Here is a 25,189-nt window from a genome sequence, read left to right on the forward strand (position 1 = left end):
GGTGTAATCGTGCTTTGTGGCACAGAATCAGACCAACTATCCCTATAGCATTATAATGTGGATTGATTCACTGTTAGTGAGTGATAGTGTGGCTGGAATTTCAAAGAAACCTCTTCATGGATTCTGCCTGAGATGGTCACTGTCCATTTTCCGGTGGTGCTGAATTTCGAATTCCGATTGAGTCGCTGTCTGCTTTAATGTTGCTGAATCTCCAAAGGACCTATCACTCCATGTTTAAGTTGTCATGTAAAATACTTTAAATTAAATATGTATAGTTTCAAATCATGTTTAACAATGTAGTTAATGTTGTTCTCAAATAATGTAGCTAATTGCTGAAACACTACATAAACATCTCTCAATCTAAATACAGTATCTCATATTAGTCTCTCATGTCCACTGTTGTTTTAATATTGTTTTACTATCCTAATTCATCTATCTTAATTTTACATTTGTTTATCTCAATTGTATATTTGTCTATCTTCATTTTATATTTGTCTAGAAATGTATTGTTTTGATCTTTCTCACTATTTTATTATTTTATTTACGAATGTGAAGTACTTTGAATTGAATTGTTTTTGGTAAGAAATGTGCTATGTAAATAAAGTTTGATTTGACAAATCAAGTGCTGTAATAAAGTGCTATTTGCATCAAAATGCCATGGGGTGCATCGTTTACATTATGGTTGGTGGCCCATTCTTTGATGGCATGCACATATTACAGAGTGTGGCTTTAAATATCTGTAGAGGACAGCCTGTGGATGTTGATGTGGTTTTGTATAATTTCTAGGCTTTGTATAATTTCTAGGCTACAAAAGATCATGAGGGATGCAATCCCTGCGCCATAAAAGCAGATGAGAAAATAGAATATTGTGTGCATGTTGAGGTGAGACAGCTACTGTAAATCAACAAGTGAAAGGACATGACAGGACAATTGTATAAAGGAACAAGAGACCATATTTGTATTTCAGTATGACATTTATTGAGCAAATGCTGCTGGGAAATAGTTAATGATGAGTAAAGACATGGGATTGCAAACTGTAGCACCTCATTTATGTTTGCTATTTAAATTCAAGTCCATCCTATGCATACAAGAATGTATGTGTGCGCATTTACATATTTATTTTCAATTGCACTCATTAGGTAAACATAATAGATACTGATGTTTAAGGCTAGGAGTTTCTTCAAGGTTCTTTATGCTTTAGTTGTATGTTTATGATCATCAGTTCATTGCACCATCGTCTTTCTCATTCTTCACTATATTGTGTTGTAGACGATTGTATTTTTGGCTCAGTTGGTATCTTCACATAAAAAGGCTACTCCTTTTGAACATGTGTCTCTAAAGTGGACCCTCCAACCCAGACACCCCTTTTTGAATTAACATTTGAATTAAGATACATTTCGATCACTCTCCCACCCACATATGCATTTAAACTGTAACCCTTCCATACATACATACAGGTTAGAGAGGAGGGGACTCCCTCCCTGAGCTAGCATGCAGACGCCCCCACCCGTGAGCCCTCCTGGGAACTGCAGGGAAAAAGAAAGATAATTAATCATCTGTCCCACTACCACATTTTCCTGACAAAATCTGCAGCAAAACCCATTTAAAGCTTTCACTCAACATGCATTTTTTTAACTTGAGCTTTTTCACATCATATGACTTCTCTCTTTGCTTTTCTGTATGTTTGAGAGTGGTTATCTTTATTACATCGCTCTAGCTGTATGATTTATTTGTTATGTTAGTTCTGGGTTGATTGCTTGTCGTTGTGTCCTCTGTTCTTCCTGGGTGGGTTGGTTGGAACGCAGTCACTCGGTTTCAGTCACCACCTTGATGGACTGGGAAGAGTGTTTCTCCATCTTCTTGCTGGAGACCGTCTTCTCCTGCATCACATCCTCAGACTCCTTCACAGTCTCGGTGACAGTGACTGATTTGGTGACATGCTTGGCCCCGTCCTCTCCAGTGGTGATGGTCTCCACCGTTTTGGTGATGACCACCTTCTGGTCCTTGGTGTCATCTTTCTGGTCGGGGTCATCTTTAGTGGGGCTCTCGTCCACTCCATTTGAGATAACATCCTTCTCCTCTGCCTCTTTCTTCTCCTCATCCTTCTTGTCCTCTGTTGCAGTCTTCTCCACATCTCCGTTCAAGGCTGCGTCTTTCTTTTCTACCTTCTTCTCTTCCTCTGAATCACTCTTTTTGTCTACTTTCTCTTCTGCAGCCTTGGGGGCCTCTGACTTTGGAGCTTCTGGTTTGGGGGCCTCACCCTTAGGGGACTCTGCTTTGGGGGATCCTAATTTGGGGGATTCAGATTTGGGGGATCCTGTAGGTTTTGGGGATTCAGTTTTGGGGGATCCAGCAGGTTTTGGGGATTCAGATTTGGGGGATCCTGTAGGTTTTGGGGATTCAGATTTGGGGGATCCTGTAGGTTTTGGGGATTCAGATTTGGGGGAGCCAGCTGGTTTTGGGGATTCAGATTTGGGGGAGCCAGCAGGTTTTGGGGATTCAGATTTGGGGGAGCCAGCAGGTTTTGGAGATTCAGATTTGGGGGATCCAGCAGGTTTTGGGGATTCAGATTTGGGGGATCCTGTAGGTTTTGGGGATTCAGATTTGGGGGATCCAGCAGGTTTTGGGGATTCAGATTTGGGGGATCCAGCAGGTTTTGGGGATTCAGATTTGGGGGAGCCAGCAGGTTTTGGGGATTCAGATTTGGGGGATCCAGCAGGTTTTGGGGATTCAGATTTGGGGGAGCCAGGTTTTGGAGATTCAGATTTGGGGGTTCCAGCTTTGGGGGATTCATGTTTGGGGGATCCAGCTTTTGGTGACTCAGACTTGGGGGACCCAGCCTTTGGGGATTCAGCTTTTAGGGAGTCTGGCTTGGAGGGCTTTGGGGCCTCAGATGTCTGGACTTCAGCATTTGGGGCCTCACTCTTGGGGGCTTCTGTTTTGGGAGCCTCTGTCTTGGCTACAGCTGCCTCATCTGTTTTGTCCTCTTTCTCATCCTTATCATCTCCCTCTTTGGATCCTTTGTCACTACCTGCATCTTCATCTTTACCATCACCCTCCTCTTCTCCCTCTCCCTCTGCTGTCTCCTCTTCTCCTCCGCTTCCCTCCTTCTCTCCAGCCTTCTCTTTGTCAGGAGAGGCCTTTGATTCTGGGGCTTTAGAGCACAGGACTGTCTCCTCTAATTCCCCCTCTCCTTCTCCCTCATCACCACCTTCTGTATCATCTCCCTTCTCACCCTCATCCTCTTCTCCTTTCTCACCCTCTTCTTCTTTTTCTCCCTCTTCATCTTCATCACCACCTTCTTTGTCCTCCTCTTCCTCCTCAGCAGGTGTGCTGGAGCTCACTTGGGCTTCAGTGGAGGCTACAACCTCTTCTGATTCACCCTCTCCCTCTGCTTCTTCTCCTCCCTCTTCTCCCTCATCCTCTCCTTCATCTGCTCCCTCTGCCTCCAGAGCGGAAGACAGCTCCTGGGCCATCTCAGCCAGGGCCTGGTCCATCTCATCCTTCTCATCCTCCACCCTGGTCTCCTCAATGATCTCCTCTACAAACTTATGCTGGACTTTCAGTTTGGGAGGCTCATACTTGGACTTCTTAGAGGAGGTGACAGTGTGGCGGTAAGGGAAAGTGCTAAAGTGGGTCTCTTCACCTTCTAGGAGTTTCCTGCAAAAACAGTAGATCAAGAAATATAGTATAGTGCAGGCCTAATATAAAAATGTATTTTCTATATAGAAATGAGATGTTTATGTTTTTATTACAAATGATGAATTAACTATTTTGTTTTGTAATGAGTAAACACATATTTTTTAGAAGTGTTGTTTTATCAATGTTAGGCCTAATTAGCGCCCTGCCGTCGCACTGTACCTGTATGCAGCAATCTCAATGTCGAGGGCCATCTTGACATTGAGCAGGTCCTGGTACTCGCGCAGATGACGCGCCATCTCCCACTTCGTGCCCTTGAGCTCATTATCCAGCTGGTGGATGGTCTCCTGCAGAGAACAAGACCGAGAGATATGAGCTGGTTAAGAGCTATTATTTCTTATGCCTATTTGGAACCCTGAAATAATACTTGGTTATTTATTTTTGGTGTAGGGAGGACACATTTCTCCATAAGGCCACAGCTTTCTAAACATCATATGAAAACTATCAACAATACAATGTCATATTTTGTTCCTGGTAATTACTTCACAAGCACATTTAAACTTGTATAGGCCTACATTTGAAACAGCATTTTGAGATTCCAATAAAATATCGTTGCAATAATAATTGAAAGTGTGAAGTCATCCTGTCTCATTTATGAAAAGTGAAAGTGCAAATAATTGGATATGTTGGACTGTTGTTGTGTGAAATAATGTATACTGACGCAGTGAACAGCATTGTGTTTCAAGGGCCCCGCTTCTCTGGCTCAGCAACGAAAAAATAACAAAAAACGGTCTGCTGCATTGTGTATTCCCTTAACTCTATAATATCCCGACGTGCACCACGTGTTGCAGCTTATGCATAGCCTAATGCTCCAACATTTGGAGATGTTAAAGCTGTGCCCATAAGATGTCAGCATTGTGCCATTTATGCTATCTGAAGCAAATGCGCAGACACCACCAATGTGCAGAGTTTATAGCCTAGTGAAAATACATCTATTTAGGGCCTACATAATAAAAACAATTTAGTTAGTTCAAAATCAAACTAACACAATATGTGGGGACACAATGTACGTTTGTGTCTTTCTCTCTATCAAAGTAGAGGAACTATCCTTATAAGTAGACCTACATTTAAAATAAGAATAAAAACCTCAAAGGTGTCGTGATAATATTCTCAATTTGATATACACGAAAAACATATCTTATTATATAATTTACTCTCTCCACTACATTGCTTCTCTATTTACACAAAGAATACAACTTTATAGAACACTTCACCATTAAGCCTGAGGCTGGGGGTTTCTGTATGAAAATAATGCCTACAGCGAGTCTCATTATACCTGCAGGCTGGACAAGTCGCTGTTGTGTCGGTCCTCGATGTCATTCAACTGCCTCTCCAGTGACTCCCTGGTTCCACGGACTGACTCTAACTCCACGGTCTTGGACTGGAGCTGGCGGCGGTAGTCTGCTATCTCATCACGGGCGGACTTGATTGCATCTTTGTTTTGTTCCGCAGCATCAGTGAGCTTGGAATAGCGGCACATGAACCAGTCCTCCACCTGCTGCAGGTTCTGGTTGGAGTGGCCCTCGAGCTGGGTGCGGATCTCCCGGAGCGCCTCGGTGATGTCCGTCTTCTGGATGTCTTTCCTCTCCATGGTCACCTGCGACGCCTGCACCTGGGCGAACAGGTCGCTCACCTCTTCCTCATGGTTGTTGCGGATAAAGGCAATCTCATCATGCAGTGACTGAACTTTCTTCTCCATCTCTGACTTCATCAACTCAGAGTCGGTCATATCTTTTTTTAGCGCCCGGATGATGCCTTCCGTCTCATCCCTGATGCGGGCTTCCTCATCGAAGCGGTCCCTAATTCTCTGGATGTCATCCTCGATGTGGTCCGTGTCGAGCTGGATCTGCGCCTTATCGTGGTGGATCTGCTCCAGCATGGAGCGGAGCTCCTGGAGTTCCTGGTCATATAAGTCGCCTAGCTGGGACTGCGACACCTGCTTCTGCCGCAGCGTCTGGATCTCCTCTTCGATCTGGCTGTTCTGCTGCTCCAAGTAGTGCACCTTGTCGATGTAGCCGGCGAAGCGGTCGTTGAGCCCCTGGAGCTGCTCTTTCTCATTGGAGCACTTGTAGTCTCCGTTCGTTTTACTGAAATCAACGCTGTCGGCGGAGCTGAGGAGTGTGGAGCTGTACGCTCTGGATACCGGCATATTGACGCTCCTCTTGTAGGAGGAGGTCATCGTGGAGCCTGGGCTTGACCGGGACCAGGACTGAGAACGGAACCCGCTGGAGGGGGTGCCAGTGGAGCGGCCGTAGGTGGTCCTACTATCCATACTTCTCCTGAATGGACTCCCTATCGTGTCCACCGGGTGGTAACTCATCCGGCCAGACCAGGGGGTGCGTGTTCAGATGGAAGGGAAGGTGTGCGAGGTGGAGGAGTGGGGCGAGTGTGTGTTTGAATGCAGGTGCGGGGTGGATGGCGCTCACAGCATTCTCAGCCTCACCGGCTGTCCTTTATATAGGAGAGGCGCTATCGCTAACAAGGCAGAGACTGTTTTTACTGGCCCATTGATCGAACGGAGGGGGAGGGCCATGTCTCAACCCTTCAGACTCTCTGTAAGTGAAACACCACTAGGGTGTGTGAGGGTTCGTGGGTGGCCGTTTGAAAAGCAGAGGAATGATGACACATAGGGAGAAGAAAGGAAATAGGTGATTATCATTAGGATGTTTCCAAAATATATGTTATACATAACCATGCAGATGCTGAGCCATTCATTGGGATAGCCTATGTGTTGTTGACTTTGATGTCAACAATGACTTTTTGTCATTTGGCTCTTGTCACAGAGGGAATATAGAGTTTTCTCCAAATATTGAACATTAGAATGAGAGAGAAAATTATACACGCATTTCTGCATTTGCTAATTCAACCAGCCAAAGTGCAGCATTACTATGTATGGAAATGTGACTTATGGAGCAGTTCAATGTCCCATGTTAATTCTTATTTCCCCTATTGTTAGTCAGCAAAAAAGGTTATCCCAGAAATTATCAATGTACCGATGCAATTTAGAGCGATAACAATATCAGCACCATGGTCAGCGACTTAAACAGCAAAACACCATTCCCCTCCTTTTCAAATGTTTGAAAAGTGTTGAAAACCTTTCTCTCAGATTGAACTTATTTGAGAATGACTGATCATTAAAAGAATTGAATGAATATTTTATACTTGCCTATGAACATGTGTAAAGCTGAACTAATTTCCTATATTGATGTTTTGCTTTTGCTAATAAGTCTTCAATAATAGGTGATTGATTACTTCTTGACAGGAAACCTCCCGAGATCAAAGGGATTACCATCAGTGACCTATAGATGACATATAAGGTGAGACTACCATGAGGGGGTTGGTTCAATCAACATGATGCATCTACAGTGGCTTGCGAAAGTATTCACCCCACTTGGCATTTTCACTGACCACCTTCCAAAGGATTGCTTTATACTATTCCAGGTATTCCTTAAAGAGGTAGGGTTTCAAGTGTCTCCGGAAGGTGGTCAGTGACTCCGCTGTCCTGGCGTCGTGGGGGAGCTTGTTCCACCATTGGGGTGCCGGAGCAGCAAATAGCTTTGACTGGGCTGAGCGGGAACTGTGCTTCAGTAGAGGTAGGGGAGCTAGCAGGCCAGAGGTGGATGAACGTAGTGCCCTCATTTGGGTGTAGAGTCTGATCAGAGCCTGAACTTGTGCATACAATGCATAAGTTACAGTCTTTGGGTTGTGGATGAGAGCACATGGGATAGAGAGGCTGCTATCTCCTCCCTGCATTGAGATGTTTTCTCTAAGGAGTGAAGCCGCAGTGTTGGCTGCCAGATCTGATTGGCTGCAGTCTGTTGTCAGTCTTATTGATTCCCATTCAGTCCTGCTCTACCCCTTTCAGAGATAACTAAGGTCATTGCAAACCCTGTAGCTGCAACTGCTGCAGGTAATGCAACGAAATGGCTGCCTCAGGTTTTAGCCAATTGACCGCCTTTAATGCCAATATTTCATCGTATGAAAACCAGTGATTCAAAAGGCACTCGCATATCTGAGCTATCTTTGTTGCAGGTGCATGGTAAAACTGGAATAACATCAGAAAAAATAAGAAACCCGCACACTACTCTTGCTAGTATCACTGCTCTTTATTAAGATTTATGTATCTTGAAAAAAAAAAAACTCTGACGAAGGCCTTGAGGCCAATACGTAAAGCTTAATAAAGAGCATTGATACTAGCAAGAGCAGTGTGCGGGTTTCTTATTTTTTCTCATCCTATGAAAACCAGCAAAACTATTTTTGACAAACAGCAAGGCTATTTTTGCCTTCCAGAACATTAATATAAGATTTAAATTGTGTTTGTCAGGATTGATTCAGATTCTCCAGTCACCTTTAAAAGCCCTTGTTTAATACCACAGGCATAAGAGGGGAGAATAAGTTATTCCCATCTTTGAGATATAATTATCTGTCTGTATTCTGTTATCGCACTCATTGTTTTTCCATTGCAACAGTTAGCTCTGTGGCGCGAGCCCTAATGCGTTTGAGAGCTCAGCCAATTTTAGATTGTGTTTGTCCCAGAGAGAGAGAGAGAGAGAGAGAGAGAGAGAGAGAGAGAGAGAGAGAGAGAGAGAGAGAGAGAGAGAGAGAGAGAGAGAGAGAGAGAGAGAGAGAGAGAGAGAGAGAGAGAGAGAGGGAGAGAGAGAGAGAGAGAGCGAGAGAGAGAGGGAGAGAGAGGGAGAGAGAGGGAGAGAGGGAGAGAGAGAGAGAGAGAGAGAGAGAGAGAGAGAGAGAGAGAGAGAGAGAGAGAGAGAGAGAGAGAGAGAGAGAGAGAGAGAGAGAGAGAGAGAGAGAGAGAGAGAGAGAGAGAGATAGAGAGAGAGGGAGAGAGAGAGAGAGATAGAGAGAGAGAGGGACAGAGAGAGAGAGAGGCAGAGAGAGAGAGAGAGAGAGGGAGAGGGAGAGGCAGAGGGAGAGGGAAAGACCCAAAGAGAGAAAGAGAGAGAGATAGTTACCATGTCACACTACATAAAAGTGATTCTCTCCTCCTAACTGAGTGTGTGTGAGTGTGTGTTGTAGTGGCTGGGTTTACTTGAGTGATGTATACAGCCCTATACTCACTTTCTCCTGTCCTAGAGCTAGACCACTGGCCTCTGTTGCCTCTTTCTCTCTCTGCTTTCCTGCTGGCCTCAGCCTTTTAAACATGGAAATCACCACACAGGTACAATAGGCCAGCCACTCAGCCTTCAAGGTGCTTTTGTCTGGCACAGCTAGGGGTGGTGTGATGTGATGCATGGAGGGGCTAGAGAAAGGGTTGTTGCTCACACGCACTGCAGAAGGCTTGGAGCACTTTCAAGTGGCACTGCAGCAGAAGCAGGCTGTGAACAGAGAGCAAGCTCCCCAGCCCAGCCTGCAGAGCACTCCTCTCCTCTTCGCATCCCCTACTTTCCCCTGGCCACCATCACTGCAGACTCAGCTTAAAACAGGGAGGAGACCTGATATAGATCCACTTAGATTAAAGTCTAATCTGCTATCATCACTTATTTTATGAATGAATCTGTTCCTACCAATAAAGGTATGTTACGAAGCATCTTGAAGCCAAACAAGATCTCACAAACTCAGTGCCCCCTCATATTCTATAATGCATGTCTCTGCGCAGTCCTGTATCATATTTGATGCATGAGTGACTACATTCATTCAAATATAGCACAGGCAAAGCACTATGAGAATATCTGAATCCCTCTGGTTAGGAGGGGAAAGGTAGGCAGAAGAGACGGCATTGGATATATAGGTAATCAATAGAAGTATTGGGGTGATTGATCTGCTAATGATTGGAGCTAATAGGGCGTGGCAGAGGGACAGAGATCTACAGAATGCCCAGGATGGGAGTTACACTACACTTCATGTTTTATTCATGTACACAGAGAGAGTATGGCACATGCAGAGAGAGAGGGAGAGATAGGCTGCGTTTACACATGCAGCCCAATTCTGATCTTTGCCCAATTATTGTCAAAAGAGCTGATCTGATTGGTCAAAAGAAAGGGAGGAAGAGAGAGAGTGAGAGAGAGAGAGAGAGAGAGAGAGAGAGAGGAGGGAGGGAGGGAGGAAGGGAGGGAGGGAGGGAGGGAGGGAGGGAGGGAGGGAGGGAGGGAGGGAGGGAGGGAGGGAGGGAGGGAGAGAGAGATACTCCAGAGATGTACAGCAGTGATGTATAGCCTATACCTCTCCAAAGCCCAGTAGGCTGTGTGTGTATGAAGTCAGCAACATACCAACAGGGTACCGATATGAGGACAGAGAATGAACGATCCATGTGATGGAGCAGGTCCAAGTTCTAATCACACCCATCTCTGGTCCTGCATGGAATGTACACACAATTTATGGGTTTAAAAGTGGAAAAGGGCAGTTTATTTTGCTTTGGCTTCTAACGCACATGAGGCTGTCTATATCCTCAATTAACCTATGCTATATGAGTATCCATTTCAGACTTTCAATTTATCAATTTGATAAATGAAACAAGGTACTGTATTAGAGTAAAGAAAAAATGACTTCCTTTGTCAGTGACAAATGTTTCAATCAATCAATGTTTGTGTGTTGGTATGGTGTAAGGAATGTTCATAGGTGAATAGGGAAGTGAGACTACATGTCATTGGAAATTTTTTGAGGATGTGTGTGTGCTATGTGTGTGTACGTGCGCTGCAGGGGTAGGCTGAGTTAGAGGACAGACACGGTCTGACCGTCACAACCACAGCCATACAGGTTGTTCAAAAAATACCAGCTGGAACATCGCCATCGCTCTCTCTCTCTCTCTCTCTCTCTCTCTCTCTCTCTCTCTCTCTCTCTCTCTCTCTCTCTCTCTCTCTCTCTCTCTCTCTCTCTCTCTCTCTAATTTATCTCCCTTTCTCCTTCTCCACCAAACTCCATCTTTATCTCCCTCTATCCCTGTCACACTTGCCAGCTATCTTGCTCTCAGTCACCGTCCTTTGTCCTCTGTTGTTCACAATGATAACATAGTTGTTTGCCTGTCTACTTGTATCCATCTGTTTGCCTGGTATATAAACTCTGTCAATATTACCCCAGTAGGTTAGTATGTCCTGTTGCACTTCAGGACTGGATGGTCATGTTCTGAAATAAACCTCAAATATCATCCCAATTCTAATATCCCAACCACCCAGTTTTGTGACTACAGTATTCTGATGCAGGTATTGGCATCATTGTGAGGTAAATGTCCTAGTTGTATTAATCAGTGAGATAACTTCCTGGTAAATCAATATAAATATGTATTACATCTTTGAGGAAAGTATCCAACGTAAATAATTGATGTTAGTTGTGAGCAAATCTATGAGCAGAGCTGTGAGCTGAATGTCATAGTGAATATCACAGATGGGTGTGGCTGGTTAGTGTTCGCTATTGTGGGGAGAGAGGGACGTAACCTGGGATAAGGCGTGAGGCCGCACCATACTGTACTGGAATGGGGTGTGTGTATTGGGGAGGAGGGGGGAGTGTGGGTTGGAGAGTCAGAAGCTCTGGGGAGCTGAGCTGTATGCAGGGTGAGGGTGGGGAGGCAGTGATGATGTCATATCGAGCGTTTGGGCGGAAGGGTCCATGGGAAAAGAGAGGGGTTATTCAGGATCTGCAGTTTATCTGCAATGCATCAGCAGCTCTCTCTCTCTCCCTCCCTCTCTGAATGTGTGAGTAGCATAAGGCCGATGCAGCACGTTGACGTTCTACTCTAGATGGTCCTCTAAGGACTTAACCACACAAATGAAACCGTTCCCTATTTCCCCTCCCAGGGGAGGACTTTTTTTAAACGGAGAAACTCCTGTAGTGTTGCTTCACTTAGCTAGCCGTAAAATAGTGTGTTGCATTTAGACTGCACTTAAATGTGGTTACAGTAATAACCACTTATAGTTAAATCCATCCATTGACTACAACTTTGTGTCATTGAGAACGTTTCCATCCCAATAACATCTTTATCCCTGCCCTCAGAGGCATGTGATAGAGATGGAGCCCTTCAGCCAGCCACCCATATCATATCCACAGAGATTATTATGGCCCTAAATCATTTCTTTATGACACACTCAGCATGGAAGCCATATTGAAGCCGCCTCATTGACCCCCTTTGAAGGAGCTGTGGTTTGGTTCTTTATCCTGGGAACAGAGATGGCATGGCAGCCTCCAACATCCATAATGACATGTGAATGACACTCCAGGTCATTACGCCCAGCCATTCTACAGACTATTTATCCAACTCGCCTTAGATGTATGTGTCTGTACAGCACTACAGCAACGCCTCATTCATCTATGGAACCCTGGCACTGAGACCCATTTGTTTGTAGTCGTAGCCCACCATGTGAAGTGCCCAAAGGGGCTTTAGGGGGTCTTTGATGGGGCTATCCTTTTAGCTGGTCTAGCTATGCTGCAAGGAGTCTGTATCAACCTGAAAGTCATGGTTACTGAGGAAACAGAGCAGCATATTGAGCTCCAAGCACACACATGCTCTAACACACACACACACACGTTCGAACTGACAAGGTCTTGCTCTGATGCTGAGGCTAAAAGCATTGTGTGCTGATGTCAGCTGTATTTTTCATCAGGGGAGGATGTGAATGGCTGCCCAACCACCAGCAGAGTGAATAGATTAACCCTGGACTGGAATAGAATATGTCTCTAATGCATTTACATATCATAATTTACATTTCCCCCACTCTTGCATATGTTCTCTATTTAATCTTACCCTCGGTCTCCCTCACTCATACTCTATGTTGGTGTATCTCCTCCTCTCCTCTCCCTCTCTATCCATCTCCCCCTCCTCATCTTCCGGCTTCTCCATTCTCCTCCATTTCTCCTCTTCTTCATGTCACTCTTCCCTCTACTTCTATATTGCTCTGTTATTTCTGGCAATTCGCTGGAGATCAATAAACTGACACACAGTTTTTTCTGCAGAGTCACCCATCCCCCTCCTCCTTCTCCTCCTCCTCTCCTCTGCAATCCCACCCCCCCCCCCCGCACCTCTCGCTCTCCCTCTCTCTTGCCAGGTTTGTCTCTGTACTCTACATTCTAGATCTACAGTACAGAGACAACTTTAATTTAAGGCCCAGCAATTGATGATCAAAAGTGATCTGATTTGTCATAACCTTCCTACAGTTTGGTGTCAGACACACAACTCTGGGTCAATACTAGCATGAGACAAACCCATATGCTCTATCCGTCCATATTGCCTCTGGTTGTGCTGACTCTGCTAAACCAGACTCTGACTGAGTCAATAGTAGCACACAAAGATACAGCTCTTTAGGAGTTCATTACATCTGAGTGTCTGTCTGTCTGTATGTGCATCTCTCTTTCTGTATTTATGTGACTATTCTGTGGACATGCATCTGTCTATGTCAGCATGTGCTTTGTCTGTGTTTTGATTATCTGTTGGAAAAGCTGTGTGATGTGTAATAGCATTGCTCAGTGTGAGTATATTTTGATGGGTAATGATCTCTTCCAAATGTGACAAGCCCTTGTGTGTGTGTGTGTGTGTGTGTGTGTGTTTGTGTGTGTGTGTCAGCCTGGGACACTGTAAGACTGCAGGTAGCTAAGGGTGTGGTCTTTTTCCTATTTGTGTGCGTGTGTGTCTTTTGTGTGTGTGGGTGCGCGTGCAAGCCATGAAGCCCAACTCTGGAGGGAGGGGACTCGTTAACAAGAGATGGGAGAGAGGGGAGGAGATTTAAAGGGTAACTACCCCAATTTCAGCCTTTGCCCAACCCCTTCAAATCTTCAAAAAATACATTCAGGTGAGAAGTTGTGGGTGGGGGGAATTGCTCATCAATATTCATTTTGTTACGATGGATGTAGCTACGAATCTAAAAGTATAATCCTCATAATATAGGTTTCCATCCAATTGGCGATAGACTTTCATGTGAAGTTCATCATAATTTATTTAATCTGTAGCCTAATAAACTGCATGCTTTCCCGACGAGTCATAGTGAGAGGACCACACAAAATATCATCAGTTGACTCCCTGTTTACTTCGATATGATGGTTATTATATCCATATAAGCGCATAAAAACGTTTCCACCGACATTTCTCGCATTATTAATTTTACAGACACAAAAAGATCCCACCTTGTCTAGCATATTTTGTTTTGTCAACATTTGGAAAATGTACCGACACATTTTCTGTTCCCATCAGGCCTGTCATTCATTATTTTTATCTGACATGTACTTTACTCACATAAAAAGGTTGGACGGAAACCTGGTTAGTGTGTACATCTTTTTTCTTCTTCGTAAAAGCACATAGGTGCTTGTAGTCCCGTGTAGCTCAGTTGGTAGAGAATGGCGCTCGCAATGCCAGGGTTGTGGGTTCGATTCCCACGGGGGACCAGTATGAAAAAATGTATGTACTCACTAACTGTAAGTCGCTCTGGATAAGAGCGTCTGCTAAATGACTAAAATGTAAAAAAATAGGTGTGTATGAAACGGTAAGCAAAAATGTTGAATTTGGTAATATGTGGAAATGTTCACGTGCTAGTCGGAACTAGGAAAATCTGACATTCCCAAGTTGCTAACTGGTTGTAGTTATACACGTGCCGCATTCAACCAGTTAGCATGTCGGAAATTTCAGAGTTCCGACTAGCACGTGAACGCAGCATTATTGAATTTTGTAAGTAGTCTAGTCAAGGAAGCATCATGCTAAATATATTGGCACTCTCCACTTACCAAGATCATTGCCAAAGAAGGCACGCTGTCAATTGCTTTTATAGTAAGCCTTGAGGTGGTACCACCCAGCACATCTAGAAGGGAGTGTATTTCTTACCAAACCCCTCCCTTGAGATGATGTACACAGAAAAAAAGGTGATACGTAGAACCATAGAGAGTTCTTCAGTTTGTCCCTATAGGGGAACCCTTTTTTGTGCTGGTTAGAACCTTTTGCAGAGGGTTCTTCAAAGAACCCCCTGTATATGGTTCTACCTAGAACCGTCTATGAAGGGTTCTACAGAGAACCCATTTAGATTTGGACGGTTCTTCCTAGAACCCTCTATGAATACAGGACTAAGATTGAATCGTACCACACGGGCTCCGACGCTCGTCGGATGTGGCAGGGCTTGCAAACTATTACAGACTACAAGGGGAAGCACAGCCGCGAGCTACCCAGTGACACGAGCCTACCAGATGAGCTAAATTACTTCTATGCTCGCTGAAGCATGCATGAGAGCATCAGCTGTTCTGGACGACTGTGGGATCACACTCTCCGTACCCGATGTGAGTAAGACCTTTAAACAGGTCAACATTCACAAGGCCGCAGGGCCAGACGGATTACCAGGAAGTGTACTCTGAGCATGCGCTGACCAACTGGCAAGTGTCTTCACTGACATTTTCAACCTGTACCTGACTGAGTCTGTAATACCAACATGTTTCAAGCAGACCACCATAGTCCCTGTGCCCAAGAACACTAGGTAACCTGCCTAAATGACTACCGACCCGTAGCACTCACGTCTTTAGCCATGAAGTGCTTTGAAAGGCTGGTCATGGCTCACATCAACACCATTATCCCAGAAACCCAGAAACCCTAGACCCACTCCAATTTACATACTGCCCCAACAGATGCACAGATGATGCAATCTCTATTGCACTCCACACTGCCCTTTCCCACCTGGACAAGAGGAACACCTACGTGAGAATGCTATTCATTGACTACAGCTCAGCGTTCAACACCATAGTGCCCTGAAAGCTCATCACTAAGCTAAGGATCCTGGGACTAAACACCTCCCTCTGCAACTGGAACCTGGACTTCCTGACGGGCCGCCCCCAGGTGGTAAGGGTAGGTAACAACACATCTGCCACGCTGATCCTCAACATGGGGGCCCCACAGGGGTGCGTGCTCAGTCCCCTCCTGTACTCCCTGTTCACCCATGACTGCATGGCCAGGCACGACTCCAACACCATCATTAAGTTTGCCGACGACACAACAGTGGTAGGCCTGATCACCGACAACGATGAGACAGCCTATAGGGAGGAGGTCAGAGACCTGGCCGTGTGGTGCCAGGATAACAACCTCTCCCTCAACATGACCAAGACAAAGGAGATGATTGTGGACTACAGGAAAAAAAAGAGGACTGAGCACGCCCCCATTCTCATCGACGGGGCTGTAGTGGAACAGGTTCAGAGCTTCAAGTTCCTTGGTGTCCACATCACCAACTAACTATCATGGTCCAAACACACCAAGACAGTCGTGAAGAGGGCACGACAAAGCATATTCCCCCTCAGGAGACTGAAAATATTTGGCATGGGTCCTCAGATTCTCAAAAAGTTCTACAGCTATACCATCGAGAGCATCCTGACTGGTTGGATCACCGCCTGGTATGGCAACTGCTCGGCCACCGACCGCAAGGCACTACAGAGAGTAGTGCGTACGGCCCAGTACATAACTGGGGCCAAGCTTCCTGCCATCCAGGACCTCTATACCGGGCGGTGTCAGAGGAAGGCCCTAAAAATTGTCAAAGACTCCAGCCACCCTAGTCAAAGACTGTTCTCTCTGCTACCGCACGGAAGCGGTACCGGAGCGCCAAGTCTAGGTCCAAAAGGCTTCTCAACAGCTTCTATCCCCAAGCCATAAGACTCCTGAACAGCTAATCATGGCTACCCTGACTATTTGCACCCCCAACCCATCTTTTTACGCTGCTGCTACTCTGTTAATTATTTATGCACAGTCACTTTAACTCTACCCACATGTACATATTACCTCAACTACCTCAACTAGCCGGTGCCCCCGCACATTGACTCTGCACCGGTACCCCCCTGTATATATCCTCCCTACAGTTATTTTATTTTACTTCTGCTCTTTTTTTCTCAACACTTTTTTTTTGTTGTTGTTTTATTTAACTTTTTTATTAAGAAATAAATGCATTGTTGGTTAAGGGCTGTAAGCATTTCACGGTAATGTCTACACCTGTTGTATTCGGCGCATGTGGCAAATAAAATTAGATTTAATTTGATTTGATTTGAAAAAGTCAAGGGGTCTGAATAATTTCCTAATGCACTGTATATCATAATGCCTTTCTTTGAAGGCCTAGTCATACCCTAACACAGTGGTGTTAGGAATATCCTGATTTACAGGCCAGAGTTAGGATAACTGACAAGTGGAATTTTTTATCACCCGCAACCTGCATTCAGAATGACTGCCAAGGTAGGGAAGATTGAATACTGAGACTACCTCAATTATCTAAACTGGAACAACCATCTCAGTAAAAAGTGCAATAACTCCAACAGATTGGATTAGTTAAGAAAACGGTATGCTATTTCTCTTTGTGTAGCATAAAATTAATCAACCAATCAATGTACATGCAAAAACACAGATAATGTATTACAGTAAAACAAACAATATATCATTTATTTAATGAATATGAATTCGGAGGGCAGACATTTTTTAATATTAAAGCATTAGATCTCTCACTAAAGGCTTCAGTTATACAAAATATATACTTACAGTACCAGTCAAAAGTGTGGACACACCTACTCATTCGAGGTTGATTTTTTATTTTTACTATTTTCTACATTGTAGAATAATAGTGAAGACATCAAAACTATGAAATAACACATATGGAATCATGTAGTAACCAAAAAAGTGTTAAACAAATCAAAACATGTTTTAGATTTGAGATTCTTCAAAGTAGCCACCCTTTGCCTTGATGACAGCTTTGCACACTCTTGCCATTCTCACAACCAGCTTCATGAGGTAGTCACCTGGAATGGATTTAAATTAACAGGTGTGCCTTGTTAAAAGTTAATTTGTGGAATTTCTTTCCTTCTTAATGCGTTTGAGTCAATCAGTCGTGTTGTGACAAGGTAGGGGTGATATACAGAAGATAGCGATATTTGGTAAAAGACCAAGTCCATATTATGGCAAGAACAGATCAAATAAGCAAAGAGAAACGACAGTCCATCATTACTTTAAGACATGAAGGTCAGTCAATCCGGAAAATGTCAAGAACTTTGAAAGTTTCTTCAAGTGCAGTCGCAAAAACCATCAAGCGCTATGATGAAACTGGCTCTCATGAGGACCGCCACAGGAAGGAAGACCCACAGTTACCTCTGCTGCAGAGGATAAGTTCATTCGAGTTACTAGTCTCAGAAATTACATCCCAAATAAATACTTCACAGAGTTCAAGTAACAGACACATCTCAACATCAACTGTTCAGAGGAGACTGCGTGAATCAGGCCTTCATGGTCTAATTGCTGCCTAGAAACCACTACTAAAGGGCACCAATAATAAGAAGAGACTTGCTTGGGCCAAGAAACACGAGCAATGGACATTAGACTGGTGGAAATCTGTCCTTTGGTCTAATGAGTCCAAATTTGAGGTTTTTGGTTCCAACCGCCATGTCTTTGTGAGACACAGAGTAGGTGAACGGATGATCTCCGCATGTGTGGTTCCCACCATGAAGCATGGAGGGGGAGGTGTGATGGTGTGGGGGTGCTTTGCTGGTGACACTGTAGGTGATTTATTTAGAATTCAAGGCACACTTAACCAGCATGGCTACCACAGCATTCTGCAGCGATACGCCATCCCATCTGGTTTGCGCTTAGTGGGACTATCATTTGTTTTTCAACAGGAGAATGACCCAACACACCTCCAGGCTGTGTAAGGGCTATTTGACCAAGAAGGAGAGTGATGGTGTGCTGCATCAGATGACCTGGCCTCCACAATCACCCAATCTCAACCCAATGGAGAGGGTTTGGGATGAGTTGGACCGCAGAGTGAAGGAAAAGCAGCCAACAAGTGCTCAGCATATGAGAGAATGCCAAGAGTGTGCAAAGCTGTCATCAGGAACTTTTTAACAGTAGCATTTCGTGGCATAAAAGGAAAACATGGTGGAGAGGGAAAGAACAGGATGGTTCTTCACAACCATCATAGCAGTAAAGAACCCTTCCTGATATCTCCCTATTTTTTTACACATATTAACCTTACCCCTGACAAAGAACCCCTTAAGATCCTTTTTCTTTTTAGAGTGTATGCTGATCCAGCATTGTCTACCTAAGGGGTAGGCAACCCTGTTCCTGGAGAGCTGTGGGTACTTCAGGACTTTTTCCCAACTAGGCACCCCACCTGACCAACTGAGCTAATTGATCAGTTCAGTAATTGCATAAATTCAACACACCTGGGCTTCCAGGTTGGTTAAATCAAAAACATGAAGTGCCTGCGGCTCTCCGGGATCAGGGTTGCCTACCCCTGAGCTAGCTGGTCAGGCTGGTCTGCAAAACCACACCCATCATTATCATTTCCCAGCATGCTCTATTGCGGTTAGATTTTTTGAATTGTTTGTTTCAATATCTATGTTCTTGCATGATTAATTAATCAATTAATTTATCTTATCCTACACAAAGATAAGTAACATACATTTTCTAAACTAATCCAATCTGTTAGTTGAACTTATTGCACCCGTTACTGAAATGATTGTTCCAGTTTAAATTATTGAGGTAGTCTCATTCATAAAATGTTCTGACCCTGGCAGTCATCAATTGTTGGATATCCCCACTCAGCCTGGAGTCAAATAGGAATTAGTGATAGGACTGAGGCTTTCTAAAGGCATTGGAGCATTCACCAAATTGTGCTGGAAAACGGTTCATTACTCGGAGCTTCACTTTTGGTTCACAATGCATATTAGTGACATCTGCTGGTCAGCAATAAGTAGCAGCGTTTGAATGTGAGAGATACTGTATGTTTTTTCCACTGTTTTCATCAAAACTCCATGGCGCAGCAGTTAGTCGTTGGCTTCAGTAGCCTACAATCAGTTAGAATACCAGGTTTGCATAATGCTTCCCTTTTTTCCCTTCACGTTTACTATTTTTCAAAAACTATGAATCTATGGCATTATTTAGGATGATTAAGACAGAAGCTTATACTATACTAAATTAAATTATTTATTTGAACAACAATGTGCATAAAGTGTGGTTTCACATAATAGTGTGCCTTCACCAGGATTCAACCCCATACCCTCACTGTTCCATTGTTCCCTACTCTACCTGCTAAGCTACTGGTCAGATGAAATTACTTGTAAAAAATTCTAACTATATTTGTAAGTATGGTGTCCAGTAGAGGTCGTGTTTGAAAGCAGCTTGGAATCGAAGAAAGCACCGGAACCACGGCGAAATCAGTGGGATATAGCATTTTGCAACACACGGTTAGAAAAAGCACATGATTAAACGAAGCTTCGGACGTCTTTAATGACGTGCATCTGATAAAGTGATACAGGCATCGGCACACTGCTTTGAAGTAAATTGATTTGCTTGAAGGCTGGCCACCAGCAAAAACACAGCGAAGGCTGGTCACCAGCAAAAACAGAGCGAAGGCTGGTCACCAGTGAAAACAAAGCGAAGGCTGGTCACCAGCGAAAAGACAATGAAGGCTGGTCACCAACGAAAACCAATGAAGGCTGGTCACCAGCGAAAACACAACGAAGGCTGGTCACCAGCAAAAAAACAGCAAAGGCTGATCACCAGCCTATGCTGGTCTAAGCTGGGGGCTGGGGGGGGGGTTCAGCAGGGATACGCCTGTCTTAGCAATGTCCCAGACACAGAAACCAATCCCTGAGGGGAGAGGATTTGAATTCACCTGCCTCTGTGTAAAGGAGACAATAAAGCTTTGTTTCGAAGGATTTGATGTAATGTATATCTGTTCTATACCCCTCCGTTTCCCTGTATCACCCGTGGCTCAGTGGATATATTAAAGAGGCTGTTTAATACTGTAAGCATTCTGGTGTTGGCTACTCCCTCTCTCTCTCTCTTTCAGGGACAGAGAAATGTGCTGCATATGCAGGGAGGTTGCCTGTTTGGTGCAGGAGACAGGGAGTAATTGATTATGGTGCAGCTTCTTTTGCTACACTGGAGAGTTATGTTTCTTTAAGAAGGTGTGTGTGTGTTTCCACACTGCCCTCTGCCGCTGAATCGGTCACACACAGTGCAGGTTTCTCTACTCCAGTGTATAATACACAGCAGTAGAGAAAGTACTTCTGAAAATGCAGAGTTAAATCTAGCTGAATGTATAACTCAAAGGGTAGATGATTTCTTAAAGACTTCTGAAGGTTGAATCCTGTGCATTACCCTTAAAAGTATGTCTGTATACAGTGTTATTGTTTAAGAATGTTGATGTGTAGTCAAACTTGTTTCCTGCATATAGCTATCACAGCATTGCAAAATCAGTTAGAAAGCTGCTTGTCTGTTGGGTCCTTTGTGACAAAGCTAAAAATGAAAGTAACTGGGTACTAGACTGTCTCTCAGTGGACAGCATACTGCTGTTTCCTCCCTGTAAGGGAAGCATCACTGACAGACTGCAACAACACTGATTCACCACTGACTATGTGACTGAAATATTGATGATAATATGTTTCTGTGGCCCCTTATTTAAATAATGTAATATGAAATACAAACTCATAAGGTGCACAAGCACATTTACGAGGTAAGAAGTCACAGGTTAAGGAAAGAGTAAACCATCACGGTAGTGTGTTTGTGTGCGCATTTTCTGTTTGCATGTTTAATGTTATTTGAAGCAGGGGTATCAGAGCAACATTCTGGTATTTTATGTGTGATGATGAAATGAAAGTATAATAGATAATAAAGAGTTGAAAAGTTATGGTTGTGTGGGTGGGACAAAAACAAATGTAAGCCCAAACTTGATTAACAAGAACAAATAAATGTTTGTATTTCTACCTTCATATCCTTTGGAGAAAATGTTCATTTTTCATTCTATTCTCAGGGGACGGTTTGGCACATTCACACTGCAAAATTATACTTTTCCCTCTCCTTTCTGACAAAAGGACTAAGAAATACTGAAAAAGACTATTCCCTGGTATCAAGAGACAGAGCATTATAACACGATTCTGTTTTGGGCATCAAAGTAAATGTGTCAACCGAGGGGGTGTAGCTACCAAACAGCTTTATGCTTTTATTCACAGACTACCAGAAACAATGGGCAGTGGTTACTATAATCTGTCTATGTGTCTCTATCTCCCAGTACTTTCACAAAGGTAATAGTATAGAGTATGTTTATGGTTGAGTTGGCTTTTATGAGCCGGCCTCACACACACTGCTAGCAGCCATTTAGCCAGTCCCTGCAGTTTCTGTCTCATCTCATAGAATATGTATGATGATAAGTCATCAGTCACTTACGTCTGCATGATTTCCTGTCTCTGACCAACTATCACAGATGCCGCCCTGATATTCGGGCCACTGACTAACTGAGCTATAGGAGAGTTCCTGTCTAATATGAAAGACCCTTCTCTCCTGTTATGAATGTTTCAAGAGCTACAGTAAGGTTGGTATACTGTATGGTATTTCTGAACTAATAAATGTCCCCCAGCCTGTTATGAATTTTATGACATTCTCCCAGAGTCGGGCAATGTAAAAGTTTGATGAGATTCTGCTGATGATACAGTATATGGTGTATCTGAATAAATGTGAATCAGTAAGTAATGAGTTTTTTCCTTATTTCATCATATGGGTTTTACAGGTTGAATAAATAAGATGTTTTTTTACCAGGGGGTGGAGACCAGGTTAGGGGTGTGGATGGGAGGTATGACTCTGGTGCCAGGGTGCTGCATCTGAACCTCTCCAACTGTGGTGAGTAATCTCTATCTGGGCACTACGCCTCTCTCCCTCCTTCCTTCCCTCCCTCTGCTGCTATGCCCATTCTGTCTACAGTGCATTCAGAAAGTATTCAGACCCCTTGACTTTTTTCACATTTTGTTACGTTACAGCCTTATTCTAAAATTGATTAAATAGTTTTTTCCCCTCATCAATCTACACACAATACCCCACAATGACAAAGCAAAAACAGGTTTTTAGAATACAATTTATTTATTTTTTACCCGGAAGTCTCATATTTACATAAGTATTCAGACCATTTACTCAGTACTTTGTTGAAGCACCTTTGGCAGGGATTACAGCCTCGAGTCTTCTTGGGTATGATGCTACAAGCTTGGCACACCTGTATTTGATGAATTTCTCCCATTCTTCTCTGCAGATCCTCTCAAGCTCTGTCAGGTTGGATGGGGAACGTCGCTGCAGCTATTTTCAGGTCTCTCCAGAGATGTTCGATTGGGTTCAAGTCCGGGCTCTGGCTGGGCCACTCAAGGACATTCAGAGACTTGTCCCGAAGCCACTCCTGCATTGTCTTGGCTGTATGCTTAGGGTCGTTGTCCTGTTGGAAGATGAACCTTCACCCCAGTCTGAGGTCCTGAGCACTCTGGAGCAGGTTTTCATCAAGGATCTCCCTGTACTTTTCTCCATTCATCTTTCCCTCAATCCTGACTAGCCTCCCAGTCCCTGCCGCTGAAAACCATACCCACAGCAGGATGCTGCTACCACCATGCTTCACCGTAGGGATGGTGCCAGGTTTCCTCCAGACGTGATGCTTGGCATTCAGGCCAGAGAATCTTGTTTCTCATGGTCTGAGTCCTTTAGGTGCCTTTTGGCAAACTCCAAGTGGGCTGTCATGTGCCTTTTACTGAGGAGTGGCTTCCGTCTGGCCACTCTACCATAAAGGCCTGATTGGTGGAGTGCTGCAGAGATGGTTGTCCTTCTGGAAGGTTCTCCCATCTCCACAGAGGAACTCTGGAGCTCTGTCAGAGTGACCATCGGGTTCTTGGTCACCTCCCTGACCAAGGCACTTTTCCCCAGATTGCTCAGTTTGGCCAGGAGGCCAGCTCTAAGGGTCTGAATACCTATGTAAATAAGGTATTTCTAAAAACCTGTTTTCACTTCGTCATTATGGTGTATTGTGTGTAGATTGATGAGGAAAAACATTAATTTAATAAATTTTTGAATAAGGCTGTAACGTAACAAAATGTGGAAAATGTCACGGGGTCTGAATACTTTCCGAATGCACTGTAACTAATTCAGGGTTTTCCTGAAAGCCCAAAAAGTGCATTTCCTATATCAAATCAAATCAAAATGTATTTGCCACATGTGCCGAATACAACAGGTGTAGACCTTACAGTGAAATGATTACATACGTGTTAAGAAAAATAAGTGTTAAGTAAAAAATAGGTAAGTAAAAAATGTAAACAACAAATAATTAAAGAGCAGCAGTCAAATAAAATAACAGTAGGGAGGCTATATACAGGGGGTACCGGTACAGAGTCAATGAGCTGGGGCACCGGTTAGTCGAGGTAATATGTACATGTGGGTAGAGTTAGCCCTTAAGCCCTTAACCAACAATGCAGTTTTAAGAAAAATAAGTGTTAAGTAAAAAATAGGTAAGTAAAAAATTTAAACAACAAATAATTAAAGAGCAGCAGTCAAATAAAATAACAGTAGGGAGGCTATATACAGGGGGTACCGGTACAGAGTCAATGAGCTGGGGCACCGGTTAGTCGAGGTAATATGTACATGTGGGTAGAGTTAAAGTGACTATGCATAGATAATACATTTACATTTTAGTCATTTAGCAGACGCCCTTATCCAGAGCGACTTACAGTTAGTTTTTTTCTGTCATACTGGCCCCCCGTGGGAATCGAACCCACAACCCTGGCGTTGCAAACTCCATGCTCTACCAACTGAGCTACATCCCTGCCGTGCATTCCCTCCCCTACCCTGGACGAATCATGCGCCGCCCCATGGGTCTCCCGGTCGTGGCCGGCTACGACAGAGCCTGGATTTGAACCAGGATCTCTAGTGGCACAGCTAGCACTGCGATGCAGTGCCTTAGACCACTGCGCCACTCGGGAGACTAGACATATGAGTAACAAATAAGCCAAGTAAAACATGCAGTTTTAATGTATGATGTGAACATGCTCCATAGCTCAGTTAATAACCCATGGTTTACAATGTGCTGAGCAGAATGTGATTGCAGACATATTCTAGTATGCAGACACAATGCTGGGACAGCTGCATAAGGAAGCTTGACTCATATGAAATGAGAGGGGAGAGATTTGGGAGAGCTGCTGCTCTAACTAGCCTTCCTCCTTGGCGTTGATAGAGAATGAAGCAGTTGTTTCCCTGAGCTGGACTAAGAGCAAAACTAAAACTGTCACTCAGTGGCACACACACACACACACACACACACACACACACACACACACACACACACAGAGACACACACAGACACACACACACAAACCTGACACTCACAAGCACTTTAATTGTCTTAAATTGTCTTAATACAACTCATGAAACCATCATTATTTACTTAGAGCTGAAAAGCAGCAATATATTTAGCTAACAAAAAAGTCAACATGGAATAACGTAATACTCATTTATACATGACCCAAACGTTGACACATTTGCACTATTTTATATTATTTTCTGGTTAGCAATGTTTTTAACTTTTAATCAACATTCTTGCAGTAACCTGTTGGTAAAACCTACCTTTCCTCTCCTATTTAATTTCACTTTCCCTCTATCCACTATTTCACTTCCTACCAGACAGACAGACAGACAGACACTACCTCTCTTCTGTCTGTCCTCTAAGCCTTTCTTAAAATAACATACAGTATATTATGTTCCTGCACCTCTCGCTTGTTTCGTTCTTCCTCTCTACCTCGTTTCTATTTTTCA

At 43.8% G+C, this 25,189-nt stretch overlaps 1 protein-coding gene across 1 annotated transcript; it reads right to left on the reverse strand.

Moving 5' to 3' along the window:
• Positions 1-955: 955 nt before the first annotated feature.
• Positions 956-6,137, reverse strand: LOC121582562 (neurofilament medium polypeptide). Its single transcript, XM_041898441.2, has 3 exons — positions 4,976-6,137; positions 3,862-3,986; positions 956-3,660 (listed from the first exon to the last, which is right to left on the reverse strand). Exons 1-3 carry the CDS (start codon positions 6,017-6,019, stop codon positions 1,806-1,808), a joined length of 3,024 nt encoding a protein of 1,007 aa, XP_041754375.1. The 5' UTR covers positions 6,020-6,137; the 3' UTR covers positions 956-1,805.
• Positions 6,138-25,189: the final 19,052 nt, after the last annotated feature.

The sequence above is a fragment of the Coregonus clupeaformis genome, chromosome 15, assembly GCF_020615455.1.
Source record: "Coregonus clupeaformis isolate EN_2021a chromosome 15, ASM2061545v1, whole genome shotgun sequence".
Classification (NCBI taxonomy): domain Eukaryota; kingdom Metazoa; phylum Chordata; class Actinopteri; order Salmoniformes; family Salmonidae; genus Coregonus; species Coregonus clupeaformis.